We start from the raw sequence: 17,390 nt of genomic DNA, 5'->3' as shown, positions 1-17,390 counted from the left end.
AATGTGCATATGGGCAATGCATCTCCAAGAACTTCCACTTACTAATGAGCAACCTTCTGCTCCTCTCTGAGTGACTGTCCATGTGCATGTTCACTCTGTGAACACAGGAACAGCACCTCTCAACTGGCACAGATTACCTAGTGGTTGGCTGCAACGTCCCAGGAGAATTAAAATCAGACCACTATGACAAAAGCAGCACCAGTTAGAAGCTTCTGTGATAGCACAGGTGAAAACATGGATAGATTTCTGTGGTTATTCTGCAGGTCTAGCGGATAAAGATACTCTCCAGAGACACTAGTATCAGTTGAGCCTTCGGGGATTATGCTCAGACAACATTTGAGGGTTTTACTGGAGCCCATTCATAAATCCAGTGGACAGCCTGGGGGACAGCGCAGCTGCACATCTGGACTTGACTGCTGTAGAGATGAAGGGCCTGTTCAATTCAAACAAAAGGCAAACCACGCCTGATGTTCGGAGTATGAACAGATGAATCAATCTTGTATAGAGCAGCCTTAAGGAAAAGCACAGATTAATTTCCTGACTCAAGAAACTCAAAGATTACTTTAGGAAAAAATCTGGAGTATGTAGAATGGGTAACCTTTACATATGCTGTGCTTACAATAAGAGAATTAGCTCTAAAGGTCTGACTCTCTTTCACTGTCTTAACCAAACTGAGTAAAAGCCATTTGCAGTAGTCTCTGAGTATCTACTTCACCATTCAAGAGCAGCTAGAGATCTTCCTGCTACTGTCAATGCATTTTTTCCAAGTACATGAAGTTTTCCAATCACTATGCAGTTTTAAGAAAAAAAGTGCAAAGGTTCAAGTGAAGGTACTGATTTTAGTCCTGCGAGATCAAATCAAACACCTAAGGCAAAGTTCAAGGCAGCAGCAATAGAATGAGGAGCAAGTCCCATGAACAGACTCATCTAGGGGGAACAGTTGTAATTACATCAGTGACTTTCAGGTGTTCTTGGAAAAACTGAGGCTTTAGAAACTTTACATCACCAAATAAGGTAATTATTTCTGTATGAAGTAATTAATAAGACTATAAAGACCTTAATTTGAACCTCCAAGATACACCTGCAAAGAAAACTGTCTGAATAAGAAGTGACAGCAGTGTCGGTGACATACGCACCCTTAAGTCTGCAGAAACTCTGATGGTAACTCTGAACTCCTGTGCTTGGAAAGGTTTGTGCTGTTGGCTCTTCACACTGACCTCATGAGCTTTCTAGGCAAGCACTTGAGATTCCCAGTAAGGAAAGAGCTGCCTTGGAAACCCTTGGAAAAATGTACCTTATTCACAAACAGAACTTCTGAAAGGCACTGTAGCATTCATATCTTTGTTATTGCTGAAGCGTACTACAAGGATCAAAAAAATGCAGATCACATAGGGACAATACCACACATCTCCATTTGCTGCACTGCCTACAGCACTAACCAGTGGTTTGAGAGAGAAGAAAAACTTCTAGAAAGCATTCCAGCTGGAGATTTTCCTCTCGTCTCATAATTGTAATAAGTTCTTTTGGTAATTAAAAAAAAAAGGAAGGATAAGGATGGGAAAAAAAAGTGAGAAAGCTGGAAAGACATCTTTGCCCCATTTTTACCATTCCCTATAAATCTGTGGTTGAAAAGCATTACAAAGAAGAAGCTTTTAGCTTGTAAATATGTACAAAAGAAAGCAAGCACTGGTATAATGCCCTTGCAAGTATCAGAACTTGATCTCAACAGGAGATCTTGAAAGCTAATTGATGGTGGTGATGCTATACTGTTCAAATGGAATAAGGATTCTCTAAAAATAAAAATTACTTCCTCCAAAATATTGACAAAATTAGACTAAAGGAGACAAAGAAAAAAGCATAACAAAAAGAAAGAAAAAGTCACAGTAAAGTCTGAAGTGCTTGCCAAGACACAAACATAAATACATTTACAAGGAACAACCTCTGATTTTCCCAGATGGTTGCCAGAAATTAAAGGAGTAGAATATGTACGTGTGTGTGCTCTACCTGTGAGATGCTTCACCTATTTGTCGTGACATGAAGAAGTGAGAAAAAGGAAGTGCTCATCTCTGCTACTGGTTCCAAACATGCCCAGACTCACATTTGGATGTAAGCCTGCACTGAGTAAGAAGGTACACATGGACATTCACTCAAAAAGAAGTATCTTCCTGCAAATTTTGGAATCCTGTATTTATGGACTCAGCGCACTATCCTTCTGTTTTACAATTACACGTGGTAAAACTAATGCTTTATTTATTCTCTGATTTCTCTGTAATAGCAGCCATTCCCTTTGTTTCACACACCACTAGAAAGCTGTGCCTCCCTGCGAGATCACGCTCTCATCACAGAACTGTGATTCAGGTCCTGTGCAATGACAGTTGTTCGAATTTCCACCCAGTTAAAGGCTCGTTTATCTGCTTCTTGAACATACTCCAGAACTGCAGCGGTAATACAATGAAGTTGTGTCATGGCCAGAAATGAAAAGTGCATCTTTCATCCACAGCACCTCTGTCTAATACCTTTAGAACAACTGTTTCATTAAGTGCAAGGCATAGACCACATATATAAATGGCCAGGGCACATATACTCCATGTAAGTCCCACTTAAGTTCTCCAGAGGGCTTGAAAAGGACTTAAGGAGACATAATGCTCACTTTTTTTTTCTGCTCAAGAGTGAATCTCCCCCTAAAATTAAATTTTTCACAAAATATTTTTTAAAAAACATATATTCTAGTTAAACAAGTAAGAAGTCAGTGCCAGACTACCCTTGACTTTCAGCTTCCCCGGCTCTTCTGCAGTCCCAGCTGGAACACACAGACACACACACACACTTGCCCTGATTACGTACTCTCATCGCTTCCTGGATGTGGTCTTGGCGTACGAGTTCAGCGGAACGGTCCATGTACCACTTCAAACATCGGATCAGTTCTCTGAACATAATAAACAGTGGAAAGATGAGGAACCTTCAACACTATTTTAAAAATAGTCAGGCAACAAACATATTGTTTTTCGAGAGAAATCTATAGAATAGTCTCATTTCACTCCATTTTAGTGATCAACTACAGCTGTCCTAAATAGTGAATTTACATAATATGTAAGTTTATTTAAATTTCAAAGCCAGAATATACTTTCTTCTCTGTAGTTGACTCAGACCATGATAAACACTAAGAGAACATTATAGAGATGTTATTAGAGAGACAGCTTTGATTAAAGGCATGCAATATAGTTCTAAGACCAAAACACACTTTTTTTCAATATGAAATTGCAGAGTTCCTCTAAACAAATGCTCAGTGACAGTGTCTCTTCAGTTAAAAACCAAGAAAGTAGGATTTTCCACTTCATAAAGGTAAGATAAATTCCTAAGTCTCCTCATTCTTAGTCATGGGTGACATTCAGCAGCTTTTCTCTAACTGTGCTGAACAACTTCCATCTGAGCAATTCTACTTTCAGAGCCACTGCTGACATGAAAGTTATGATTCTGACGGTGACATCATTCCAAAGCTCACTAATACCATCTCCTAATGTGATGGATCAACAAAACCTACTTGTAGGCCAGCGCTCCTGCAAAGTGCTTCTGAATGTAAGTGTCCATCACCGGTCGAAAATGGAAATACTTGCTGTCACGCAGCAGATTTATGATGAATACCTGTGGGAGATGAACAAGCGCACCCATACTAAAGGCAACTGCACGTTGTTGCTAGGTTTCTGTAAAGAAGTTACACAAGCTAAGTAAACACCGCAATACATGCATTTCTTTAAAGAGTCAGTAGTCGTGTTATTAGATGCTACTGTTTGCTTCTCCCAAGTGATAGCAAACAGTGACACCCTCAGATCTGTTAGGCTATCCTGCCCTGCTCACCCAAGATTAATTATTACAAAAACCACAGGGCTGGAACCAGATGAATATTTCATGGAAGTAAAATACTAGTAACGTGATTGTAACAAAACTCAGAGGCCAAGCAATAAAGGAAAGAAACAATTCAGCAGCTTACCAAAGACTGAAATACCAACAGACCATACTTTTCCGTGTTGTCATCCAAAACCACGAACAATGTGTCAAGAATATCTTGTAGGAACTAAAATGAAAAGAATAAACGAAAAATTTCAAATTCAATTCTATTCCAAAGGGGGGTTATTTCCCTCCTGCTTTAACTATTTCATACATGTCGATATCTTTGTGAAACACATGCCAAGGACAAACCACTTCATGTTCATCCGTATGACATGACAGATTTCATTTGTTTATGCTAGGAATACTTTTTCGGTTTACAGAGAATATCTGTAAACAAAAATGACAGAAAAAAACCCCAAAATAAGCAATCTGTACAGCATGCCTGATTTGTAAGTGTAACTGAGGGCTCCTTTCCCTGTAAGCTGACTAGAAGTGCTGCTTAAGAATGTTGGCAAAGCAACTTGCACTCTCATGTCATTAATGTCATTACTGTACCAGATACTGTTCGTCACCAAATTTCAGACTTGGAATACCATTATACCATGCTCCAAATCCTGTTTAGTATTGAAGACTTTTGTTATATAGAGAAAGTAAAGCTTTTATAACAAGCATTAATTGGGTCAAGTTACATATTGTCCCCTGTTTCTACATCCATAACACTGAGCCTTTGTGAATGCTGACAATTCAGTGATTTTCTTTACTGAAAGCCCAGTCCTCAGAAATGGTGACTGTGGATAAGAATGCTGAAAAGCAAGTCAACTGCACATTCTCTCATGGTTTTCTAATCTATTCTAATTACACTTCTGATGTGGAAAACAAGAAATAAAATGTATCAATTTATGAAATCTCTGAAAGGATAAGATTTCTTTTTTTCTGAATTATTGCATTCTGTTCTTCATATCCCGTTGTTAAATGACAGCTCTTTTAGGGAGAGAATCAGTTACTTCACCCCATGGAAAGAGCTTTTATTTTATTTAATCTATATCTTCGTATGCTTTTCTCTATAAAAAACAGATACTTGTACTGCCCTGCAAACAAAGTGTACAAAACATGGCAGTATTGAAGAATTCCAATATAAACAGGTTATTGTCCTCTTCTGTTATGAAGTTATCGCAAAGATTGACGTTCAAGATATGGCAACACTCAAATGAGTTGCAGTGAAGCGGCTTTAATCATAAGTCACTAATTGCGTGCTGCAGTTGATTTTTGGTTTCTTCTCTGTGGTTGTTTGCTGTTACAAATTATCTCCTTTTATTTCTAGATTCATAGAAACAAATTCTAGGAAGAGTTCTCAGCACACCTAAAATTATCAGAGGGCTATTTAGAATGCACTGTTGTTTTGCCACGATCACAAGTATTCAAACACACTGAATTCCTCTGACCTAGGAAAGTTTATGTTACACAAAGCACTGGCACATGGAGCAAGAGGTTACAAAACGTGGTGGAATTAGCAGCCAGGAGACAAAGTGCTGACAGGTTACACGTGGTGAAGAGCAACTGGGGCTCTAGGCAACAGCTCCACAGCACTGGGACAGTAAAACGGGTTTGCAGGACGGATCACTGACCACTGAGCAAAGCTTAACTTTTGAGCTTTCATATTTCTTCCACCTCTACACAGATGTTTGGAACATTTGCAAAACAGAAATATAGATCAATTCCATATTATTAGCTGTTTGAAAAGGCCAGGTTTTCTGAATCAGCTGTTTTCTTCACTCCAGAAATGACCAACCACACTCACACGATTTCAGAGAATATCCTTTAGAAAATACCTTTTGAGTAGGCAAATCTCCCCAGAATACCACTACCGGTGGCTGTGTCTGCATGCGCAGGCAGGGCGGCTCCACAGGAGCGAGCCTGCAGAGTGGAACTGTTGGTGTCGATGACCTGATATTCACAGTACACGTGGGTGAGGGAATTTTTACTAAGGATTAGCTCTATTTTGATCTCAAGGACTAAACATCCTTAATTTTTGGACTGTACCTTCCTGTTCAGCTTCATGTCAAAATAGTATCCCAATTCATACACTGTGAGAATTCACAGCATGATTAAAAAAAATACAGTAACGGGGAACATCCAGAAGTGAACTGTGGGTCTGAATTCACTTGCTATCACAGATACATCCAAACACCGTTACTTCATGTAGTACCTTAACAATTTCCTCGCCGCTGACGTGTCTCAGTCTTCCTAGAATATCCATCACACGGTCGGGGTAAGCTTTCCATTTCAGTAGGGCAAGCAAATCCACTGCGGAACAGGGAGAGAAAGAGCTAGAATCCATACACAGAGGGAAGAACGGCAGCCCCAGACCCATCAGAGACTCATGTTATGCTTCTGCTCTTGCTGCAGCTCACGCTTCTCGGGGAAAAATGAATAAATAAAGGAAAACAAAAAGGAAAATACTGCTAACAAAGAAACAAACAGAGGAACGGGAAAGTACTTTAAGATCTGACACTGCGCTGAGGATGACGCAGTTTTGTCTTCCTGTGGTTCAGGAATGTTGCCATAACAAAGTTATATTTACTGAACAGCACTGTAAAAGTCAAACGATACAAACTTTGGATTATGCAGAAGTGCTAACACTGATTTTTTTTTTTTTTTATCACTCAATGAAAGTTAATTTTGATTTCACGTACTGCCCTTCTCCTGCACTTACAGTAACATCTGTAGTTTCTCTATCCTGTCAATATACTTATTTCCTCAAAAAATCTGTTTCTGCTCATTTTAATAGTGTTAGTAAAAAGCCAGCATATGTATAATGAAATTATAACAAATAAGTATTTTAGTAAAATAAACAGAGCACGAGCATATCCATCTTATCCCTCTTCTTCATAATCCCTGTTGCCTTGGACAACTCTGAAGGATCAGCTACTTACCATTCTGGGTCAGTTTGGTAGAAGAAAGCTGTGTGGAGACGGAAAAAGTCTCTTTGGTGCTGCGCTGGAAAATGAGGCTGGAAGGGATGTTGGGGCAGCCGTTGTAGTCCTCTTTGCAGCAAGGCAGCCCCAGGTACAGTGCGTGATTGTTAAACGTGCTGTTCTCATCACACTGCAGATACAGGACAAGAAATGGAACTGTAGTTTATCTCATTCCACATGCTCTCACCCTGACAGCAATCGCCTCACGGTACCTTTACTGATCTTTTGGGTGGACAAAAACACTTGGAAGAGAAAGTTGTCCTTACCATCCTCAGGGCCTGTACGCACACAAAACAGACCCAGCCCTAGAAAGTGGGGCCTCCTACCCACTTACTCCTAGAACTTATCACAATCTTCCAACCATACAACTTAGTGCTCCTGTCTAAAAATCATAAACCAAGGTAAACCAGCAGGAAAGAAAAAAAACCAAACAAGCCCCTCAAGCTCCTTGCCAGACTGTAGCACTGCAAGGTGATGCGTCTGAAGTACAGCATAATTTCAGAGCACAAAGGTACAGCATAACACCATAGGCTGGTAAAAATGCTGGATGTTCACAAACACTAGGATGTTTGAATTTAAAATGGACAGGACTAACAGAAGATAAAGCATCATGATCTGAAGGGAAAAGGTAAGCTGTACCTAGAATAAAAGGCTGTATCCATAACTAGTCACGTGATTTTTAATTTATAATATTTTGAAACTACTATTAATCTATTCCTCACATAATTCTAATGAGGGGAAAACCAAGATAATTTAAAGAACACTGATTATTTAAACTGAAGTAGAGATGAGTAGGTGAAAAGTCTGCAGAGAGTAATTAGTACCTTATAAACATAAAGCTCATGGATATCATCTGACAAGGTAGTGCCGTCATCTCTCATCAATGGAGTGAATGCAAAACCAAAGAGCTTCTTTTCTCCCTTGTCTTTTGCTGTGGCAAGGGACAGAAATAAAGAATCACATTTGTAACGTATTCTATCTGTCCCTATATACCACAAGGCTGTTGACTAACTTCTCTGCATGCTTAACAAAAAGCATGCAGGTTACATAAGAAAAAATGCATAATATTCTAGTTCTAATTCCATGTAAATGACTGACAAGCCTCAAAACAAACACAAACATACTGAACAAAGTAAAATACAAAATACATGCTGTAAAGAAAACATTCTACAGGAAAATAGAGCAAAAGAACAGCAGGGGAGAACAGCTACGAAATGTTTTGCCCTGCACTGATCATTCCCAATGTTTTTAATGTGCAGTTTAATAAACGTAGCAACTTCCTAGTGAGCAGTGCACCTTCACCCTACTGTAGGTTGGTGCCCTTTCCCTGCTTTCCGCCCAGTAACAGCCTCACCCAAATATAAACTGCAAATGGAAAGATTTCAGCTTTTTTGGATTTCTCTTGGTTATATTTTGCACTCACTGGAGCAATGTCTGAACTCAAAGCGGAGGTGAGAGCCACGGAACCTGTCGATAGGGATGGGCAACTTGATGATTTCCCCCCATCGAGGGCTGTTATTGTGGTAAAGGACAAAAGAGTGGTACGCGCTCCTGCTTGGCTCGCCGGAGCCCAGGCTGATGCAGTCCTAGAACAAAAGAAAACAACTGAAGATTAAAAGGCATGACATCACTACAGATGAATCATTTTATTTACACAGTGATAACGTCTAGATACTCAGACACAATGAAATCTGAAGTTTTTGAAAAGGTTTTTAAACTGTGTTTTGGGTCAAAGGCTTCGGTCCCCATGTGTTGCCTGATCTAGTCGAGAGGTGGCGTCCCTGGTGGTAGGGAGGCTGGATTAAATGATCTCTGAGGTCCCTTCCAGCCTAGGCCGTTCTATGATATGATATGATATGATACGACATGGTATGATATGATATGAGCTCTAAGACCTACGTTACTGGATAAATTCCAGTATCTGAAGTTATTATTTAAGCTAAGTTTTCTAATAATAGATACAATAAACATGTAAATCCAAATATACAAAGATTAGTTCAAACAAAAAGGACCTAACAGGACTATCATTTGTAATATTAGACTTTTCTGAAAGTATCATTTGATAAGATTCCTCCTTCAGTATCTCTGTTGGGCTTTTGAAACCAAAACCATCCAGCCTCAGCGAGTATCCAAAAAAATTCTGATTGAGTTACTTCATTAGCGGTAAGCAAAGAATTTCTGTTGAACAGTCACCATCTAAAAATATAATGGGATCTAAATTTCTAGTTTTAGATATAAACGCCTCAGAGATCTTGACCAATCTATATATTCTCAAAACATAGATGAAGAAAAACATGAACTGATATTTTTAGGAAATATAGAAATCGTTAGCCAGAATGCAAGCGAAGACGTTAAAAGAAACACTGCAGTCCTGAAACAAGGACAGAAAAAGGCAATGAAGACATGTAGCAGGCAGTGTATTTTTTAAATGTAAGCACTAACCCGTGTTCTAGACCTGGCACTTACAAAGTGATCCAAAAGAAATGGCATCTTAGAAAGATGTCAGAAAAAAGAAAAGCTTAGAAATTCTCCACTTCAAGCATCTCTGAGGATAATGACTCCACAAAGAAATAGGAGATAAGTAAACCCAAAACGATACAGGCCATATAAATTCCTGCGTAAAAACACCCCACATGGAAGAGTATCACAACAAGATTTCCTCAAGGCATCTCTAAATTCTCCCAAGGTATCTCTAAATTCCCTCAAGATAATACCGACAATGCTGACTTGATTTTTTCATCTGTAATCAAGGGACTATCAAGTCAAGCACATCCCATTAACCAGACCCAGTTACTCTGGCCTGTGGTAATATCCTTCTGGCTTTGAGAAAGTTAAGAACCTGCGAAGGGGCCCAAAAAGAAAGGAAAGTTCTCTGGAATTTTGAGATTCAATGCAGAAACAGCCTCTCTGGACAGAGATTCACTGCAAAGGCTCTAATCCAAACTGAAGGACTGTACCATATACCCACAAAACTCTGTCCTCTCAAGTACGCCCTAGTAACCATACGGTATGTGCCACAATCTTGGCATAAAGGTGGCTTTTTTAATACATCAGCAAGAATTAACTGTAGCAGATACTAAAAAGCTGGAGGGAGAGTAGTGGTGGCAGTCTAAAACCAGAACACCTGCAACATCCCAAGTATTGTTTTTGATAAGTGTAACTTTTTGGGCTTCAATGCAGCAAACCTCATTCTGCATTAGTTCTTAGAAGGAAGTAAAATAGTATTTGCAATTCTTCTGCAAGGTACAGTAAAAATTCAAATCTTGCTTCCAAAAACTACCTGCCTTTACAGACAAACGGTCAGTCTCTGAATGCTGTTTCATGCTATCAACTTTAAATAAACAAATAGGTGAAGAGTCTTTCCTTCTGGTTGTTAACTTAGTTTTTAAGCATTTAAACTACTATCTATAGTGTGAGGAGGGAGGATTGTTTAATCTTTAATTCTGAATTGTGATCTGCAAAACATCAACAAGAAACTAGTCTCTGTACACCCAGTTACCAGGAGACCAAAACAGGCAGGTGAACAGGCAGAGGCCAGTAAAGGAAGCTAAACTAGAAAAAGTAGAAAAAGTCTAATCATTTAAGGTATGCCTTGCTATTAATATGATATTCCTGCTACTGGAACAGAAAGAATGTGAGAAACGTATCAAGGTTTTTTCAGACTATATTGAAAACTACTAACAATTGAATACGACCATTCTGAAAAGGAAATACTCATTTTCATTTTGAAGAGCACTGTATTCTGGGAATAATTTCAGTGCTTTCACTAGGACTATTTCTGGACCAAGATATATCCAACAGCAACAAAGATTTGAGATGGAATATTCTCATTAAGGCTGCATATGGTGCTGTTAAAGTATTCACAAAGGTCTAATTCAGATTTGGATTGTGCTGCTTCTCAGGAAAAGTTCAGAGATTTTAATCTAACGTCAGATGAAAATTTCGTGCCAACTGCCTCCCTGTGCTGTGTAACTCTGCACACACTTTCTCATGTCTCTGCTTTGGAAAGGCTGTAGGTCAGCAATAGTAAAAGATATTTCAAACTGGAGCAGCAGTGCTTTGGGGTCAGTGATTGAGCTTCTAGTGTTCTGTCCACAGTACCGAAAGCTTGAATTAGGGTTTTTTATTCGCTTCTCTACTATATTGCCTACTGAAACTTATTAAATTAATATCCTATTTAGACAAATGAAGAAAGAAACTAGGTACACTTGACTGTGAAAGTAGCCTCAGCACACAAGTGATCATTCAGGGGACAGGGAACCCAAACCCAGCCATTCCCTTCATCAGTACTGCACCAAGCCCAACCCCACCCACTCCTCGTTCTTAACACTTGTATTCGAATTAATTAGATTCATCTTGTGGCAGTCTTCAGTATTTTCTTTTAGATTATGCTGAATGAATGAAATGGACATCTTGACCGAGCAGTCTCTTTACAGTTGCTTCATCTAGAAATGAAATTATATTCTGTCCTTGGGCTAAACCAGCTCCCTCCCAACAGAAAATGGCAAGTCATCACACACGGCTCTAGGTGCCCATGCTGAAGATTACATAAACCAGATGGTTGCAGTGGAAACTAAGCAACCTAGGGTTTAAAACTAAATTCTTAATATAAAAAGAAAACCAGTATCCACTCAACAGCATACTGAAATAACCCAGACTAACAGACCTGTGCTAAGTTTTAGGCAAATGGACACCTAGATTTCCCAAAATGCGCTGCACAGGTGGGATGGTTCGAAGGAGCTCGTTGTTCTCAAGGATTTTCACTTGAAGCACGGGAAGATTTTGAGCAAAAACTTTGATTATATTTTACAACCAAAATCCGCATTCCAAAAGTTGAGACAAACTGCAGATCTACAGTTTAGGGAGCCGAATCTTTAAAATTTTCAGGGTATACCTATAAAATTAGAGCAGCCATCTACATTTACAACAGTCAACTGACAAATGCCCACCTGAAGTTTTTCCAGCTGGATCAACCAACTTTTACTATTCTTTGTTTGCACCATGTCTATTCCGCTATTCTACATAAAGCCCTAATGTACCGTTACAACAGTAATAACAGTAATAGAAGGGTAAGAAAAAGATAACTTGGTATCTGTGAATGACCATTCCAACTAAAGCCCCACAAGTCCTTAAGAACTGATAAAGTCTAGAAATTATATGGCTTTCATACTTAATCATTAGCCACAGTTACAGTATAATTAGCTAACATTATGTACATTAGCATTTGACGATGCTGATACTGCAGTCCAGAGGGTAAAGACCTACATTGGTCTTTGGCAGACTGCTGTGAAATAAAGTGATGATTAAAAACACGTCATTCAATTTGAAAGGTATGTCTAATGTAATTAAACAGAAAAAGATTGGGATCTTCCTGTAACAGCTATGAGCACAAACCAGTTCCCTACAAGAGATATATATACTTTACTGTTAATGAAGTCACAAGCAACTGTAGTAATAAGGGAAAAGTTTGCCTTTCAATTAAAAAAAGCAGACTGTGGCAATGAGTTTGGTATACAAGCACTTTGGTGTTTTGACTCTTCTATGATAATGGCTACAAAAACCCAATTTTATTGCAGGGCAGGTAAGAAATAAGGTAGATTGAAGTTATGATTAACACATTTTAATGCAGCCATTTCTCCATTTCTGACAGATGCTTATGTCAAAACACTTGTTTTTCTCTATCCTCATGCTCTCCCACTCCACACAAAGCTGACTTATCTACCTTCTCCTCAAAGTAAGAACAGAGGAAGAAAGAAAAATATTAATCATCATCATTCACAGCTGGAATGGAGCCATCCAAGGGTGAAAGCCAAGATCTTGAAAATAAGGCTACTTAATTTTATTTTTCAAAACTACATTCAGTACCACAACTCCAAAAACACAGATTTGAAAGTCTCTCCTGTAATCACATTTCATCCTATTGTACAACACATATTATTTGTCCACAGTTACTCTAAATTTTCTTTTTGCTATAGCCACTGACATCAGACTTTCAAATTATATAAGCTTTTCAGTTTACGAATATTTTCTCCAAGTCTCCTGTTTTCACACAGGGTAAATACTCCAAATTCTTTCAAATTTAGAATAGATTACTTCCTTCATCATAATACATAGTTCAAAAACTTAGTGGAGAAAAAAAAGGAAAAAAGAAAAAAGTAAGAGTTAGTTTTATTTCAGCACCTCCCTTGCATCAGAGACAGTAAAACAGAAGATGGCCAAGGAGCAAGCAGGTGGCACTGAAGCTCAAGAAGAAATAAGCACTAACCTTCAAGATCTCTCCATCCGCATAGAGCACGTACATGGTCACTTCAATGTTCTTCTGCACGCTTTTCCCACCTCTTTCAAAATCTCCCTTCTCTAACGTCAGGTACAAGTCATTGCGTATATCACCTGCAGTAAAAGAGCAGAGTCACGTGCTTCAGTTCAACATGGAAGTCTCGGTGCCTGTGCGCAATGTGTTTTGATTCTGCAAATTGTTCTCTCTGTTCTGCAAGAGTATGGCTGATGTCCAAATCATTCCAAGCAGCAAGTTAATTGTTAATAGAGATGATAATTTAAATATCAGTGCATAAAATCAGACCATTGTTAGTAATGCCTTTATTAAATGTGAACTCGGAATCAATATTTGCTTTTAGTGTGTAAATGGGGAAGGAAAAAAACCCTTTTACTGCTTTGTCTAGTTAGCAGATTTGGAAGTATCAGGCTGAGCTTGACAAAACATCATTAACATCAGACTTCCTATGCCCAATGCATTTTACAAAAAATGAGTATTTTTGTGATGATAAACAGAAAATTATGTTCAGTTAGCTCTCCAAGTATTTTCCGTATTTTCATCATTGCTTTTCATCATAATAAGAAAAACAGCCTTGTCTGGAAACCTGGTTGTAATTCAGTTCAGATGGATTAAAAAGGATTTGTATTTTTTGGAATTATATATATTTTTTAATTGCTAGATTTCTGGCCAGCCTCTGGTATCCATATGCCTGAATATAAGAAGGTGGGCAGTATGGATACTTGCCAACTTCTCACTATCTCATTTTCAAGAGCTTTGGAACAAATGACTATATTCAGAAATACAAATGCTAGCATCTCCCTTATCATTTTGCTAATCCTGAATCTGACAGATTCTAGCTCACTTTTTTTTCTTTTTTTAAAAGAATCGGATTTGGGAAGCCTTGCTTTCAAAACTAACGCAGGCAGTTCTAGAGCACGTCCTGAAAGCATAGCAGGTAGCACCTATTTTTCTGTAAGATTTAGTTACTGTCACCATTTCATGATGACTCATTTACCACTTCTATTTATTTACTTGCCACAAAGGCAAGCATACTAAATGGCAATACAGAAAAATACAAAAAAAATTAAGCCCATAAAAAACCTAAACCCTTTCAAGGCAAGTATTTTGTTGAGCAGCCTCAAGAGACTAAATAATGAGGTAATGGAATGGTTTTCTAGCAAAGCAGAGACTTCTTGGATGTCTGATTTCTTCCACCCCAGTACCAGGAGAAGCTGCTGCAGTTAAATCTGTTTATTAATCATAAACACAACAAAACAGGCAGCATTTGCTTTCAGGCAGTGAGGGGTATCCTTCTGCATCTGTCAAAGCAGCACTTGAAACTCTTCTTCAAGTCTATAACCCCACAGAATCTGTTCCTTCACCTACTGTAGGGACAAACAATAGCAGCTTTCAGTCTTGTCTTTATGTTCATTTTTATTTCTGGAGAAAAGTACAACCTTTTAAGCATGGAAAGCACAGCTCTGTAGCTGACACTTGGTGCTTCCTGCTAGGAACTCTCTACGCGTGGGGCTCAGTATGCAAAATCCCCTCCGCTTCCCATCAAGCTCACTCTCACTGCGGATGCACAGAGCTGACTGCTTGAAACACCTCACAGTTAGAGGTCTGCAAATGCTACGGTTTATTAACAGGTAAAAGATGACAGCAAGAGGCTGAAGAAAGACCTCAAATATCTGCTTTTTTTCTTGTCAAAGAATAGCCATCAAATGCAACGCTCCACGGTCCAACAACAGAAAAAATCATCTTGCTGCTCAAAATCAAGTTAAGCTACTTATATGTTGACTACAGGAACACCAAGAAATAAAAAACTCTTTATAGAAAGATAATTTAAGTAAGGACTTTTGTTTTGAAAGTCCTCCTGCTTAACAGACTCCATCAGGTTTTTTCTTAGCAGTTTTCTCAGTGAGGAAAAAAGTTTCAATCTGAATGCTATAACTCTAAGTAGAAATTAATTGTACTTGCTATAATTAGCATTTTGAAGCTTCCTATTTATGACCTCTTTTCTGGAAGACGGGCTGGCTACACAAAGTTCAATGTCAGATTGCAAATAATTTTCCAGCCTAAATTAAAGGCAGCATTTGGTTATATATAGCATCTTGTCTTCCATTAAACTTAACAGGAATATGCCTTCACTAATTAAAAAAAAATGCCTTTGGGGTGGGGGGTAGAGAAATCTGAAGAAAAGTAGATTTGCATCAAAATGAAGAAAAATGAAGGGAAAAAGTATTGTAGTGAAGTATAACGGTGCGCTTTCTCTTGTAATAATATTGTATATTGAATGCTAAAAAACCAGAAAAGGTCATTAGATACAGTAAAAATAAGGAAGTGAATGTATCTAGAAAAGAAAAAGCCATTTAACAATCAGCTTTGGAGTCCATCAATTTCTTGAAAATCCAGGGTTTAAACTACAAAGTCACACACCTCTGCGTTTTTCGGTGAAAACAATCTTACTACAAAGAAGCATCTGCTTGTCCCCATACATCAGTTAACCACATCTCTTGCTGAGTCCTTGCAAGCCATTTATTTTTCCTCCAACTGCTACTGGTTTTGAGGGGTTTGAGCTCAGATGCGCTGCTTGGCTGCACACAAACTAGAGCAAATGCCTGAAACACAGAGTAGTTTATCAAAAACGCTGAGCAGGTGAATCGCAAGGGCAGTGAACACATCCCGCAGCCACCAGAGAAGCGCACGGAGAGAGAGCAGTGCAGCTTCCATGTGGCCACACGAGAAGTTGTGATCAGTATGATCAAGAAGGGATCCTTGTCAGCTCTAACTCTGCATGACAGCTACATATCTAGTAAAAATCTTGCCAGTAGAGCTTTCCCCTTATTTAATTCCATTGTAGAAAGAAAAAGAGATAAACAAACAACTCATTTAACAAAGTAGACAATTCTTGCCCTCTGCGTGGCAAATGGTACTGGCTCTCAAGTGGCAGTAACTTGCATTTTGATAGAAAAGCTGTGTGTTAACACCAGCCTGGAACACTTGACCTCAGAGCTTCACAAACAGAGCAGCACACATTATAAAACTGGGTTAGCTGTGTCCTCCTATCATTAGCACTGAAATAAAAGAAGCGCTAGAAGGCTAGTGGGCCAAAGTATTTATAGACTAAAACTTGCAGATCACATTTTAAGCTAAGGTTTCACTGTGTTGCATGGCTGTCATGGATGAACTGAAAACCTCCTGAGAGTTTTCAGAATGGCATTTGTTATAAAGTCTATCTTTCTACAATTGATTTCAATTTAAAATCAAATGTAAACTGCTTTATAGCATAAAATACGTGCAGTTCTAACATATTCTGTTACTAATTCTTTATCAAATGTCTTGAAATACACTATTATTCACAATTAAAAAAAAGAATTATCTTTTGATGTTATGCAGCTCTTCCTTACTTTACCATCTCTTCACCTTTAGCACATTTCGTTTTGTTTGTTTGTTTGAACCTATTTACAAAGCCCTGTGTCAAATAAACAACTGTTTAAATTATCAAATATAAATTATAGCTTTGGAGGATTTGCTTATATTCAAATGAAATCCTTCCTCGTATCACCCAAAATTATTCTAATGGTAATGATGGGGAAAAAAAAAGGAGTGGTGGAAAAGGCTACATGAACTATATATCACTTCTGTGCTGCCAGTACAGAGACATGTACTGAAAGACTTCCAAATACTTATTTCATCATTTTCGAGACTTAATAACATTAAATAGTCCAATGGCCAATAACTGTATAGCATCTATTAGAATAAGTAGATTTATCCTGATAAGATTTGTAGGCTTTCCACTAGAAGCCTACCCAGTTATTTGAACTGGAATGTAGCAACAATCTACAGAAACCATCTGCATTTCATCTAACACTTTTTATTAAGGGATACTAAAAGATTGTGAACGCTGAGGACAGGAATGGTCCCTGGTTTATACAGGTGAATACTCTGTCAAAAAAGGTGACATAATTCACATAAGTTACTACAGGGGCAAGAGGTAAAAAATCTCAGATATCTTGATTTCAGCAAATTTGTCTTTGTCCTGGCTCAAACCAGGACAGTCTTCTAAGAGGTCAACGTTTTGTGACTCTGTGAACCTGTAAGGGACATGTAACATATCCCTGTAATCTGCGCAAAGTGGCAGCTCACCACAGTCAGGATGTGCAGGTCTAGTTTCAAGTAATTTAGTAAAATAATTACTTCACCAGAGAATCTTCATTAGATTTTTTAGAACTGAAAGTTTAGTCTTTTAC

General features: G+C 38.4%; 1 protein-coding gene across 1 annotated transcript in view; it reads right to left on the bottom strand.

Moving 5' to 3' along the window:
* The window catches only part of DOCK3 (dedicator of cytokinesis 3), a gene marked incomplete at its 5' end in the record, with an annotated part of 160,559 nt that overhangs the window by 56,706 nt on the left and 86,463 nt on the right, over positions 1–17,390 (bottom strand). The window contains 8 exon segments of the mRNA XM_009870815.1: positions 2,845–2,926; positions 3,542–3,642; positions 3,989–4,072; positions 6,095–6,192; positions 6,822–6,993; positions 7,688–7,794; positions 8,287–8,449; positions 13,129–13,253. Coding sequence (XP_009869117.1) covers positions 2,845–2,926; positions 3,542–3,642; positions 3,989–4,072; positions 6,095–6,192; positions 6,822–6,993; positions 7,688–7,794; positions 8,287–8,449; positions 13,129–13,253 — 932 coding nt within the window.

Source organism: Apaloderma vittatum, unplaced genomic scaffold, assembly GCF_000703405.1.
Source record: "Apaloderma vittatum isolate BGI_N311 unplaced genomic scaffold, ASM70340v1 scaffold5356, whole genome shotgun sequence".
Classification (NCBI taxonomy): domain Eukaryota; kingdom Metazoa; phylum Chordata; class Aves; order Trogoniformes; family Trogonidae; genus Apaloderma; species Apaloderma vittatum.
This window is presented reverse-complemented; position numbering and strand designations above follow the sequence as displayed.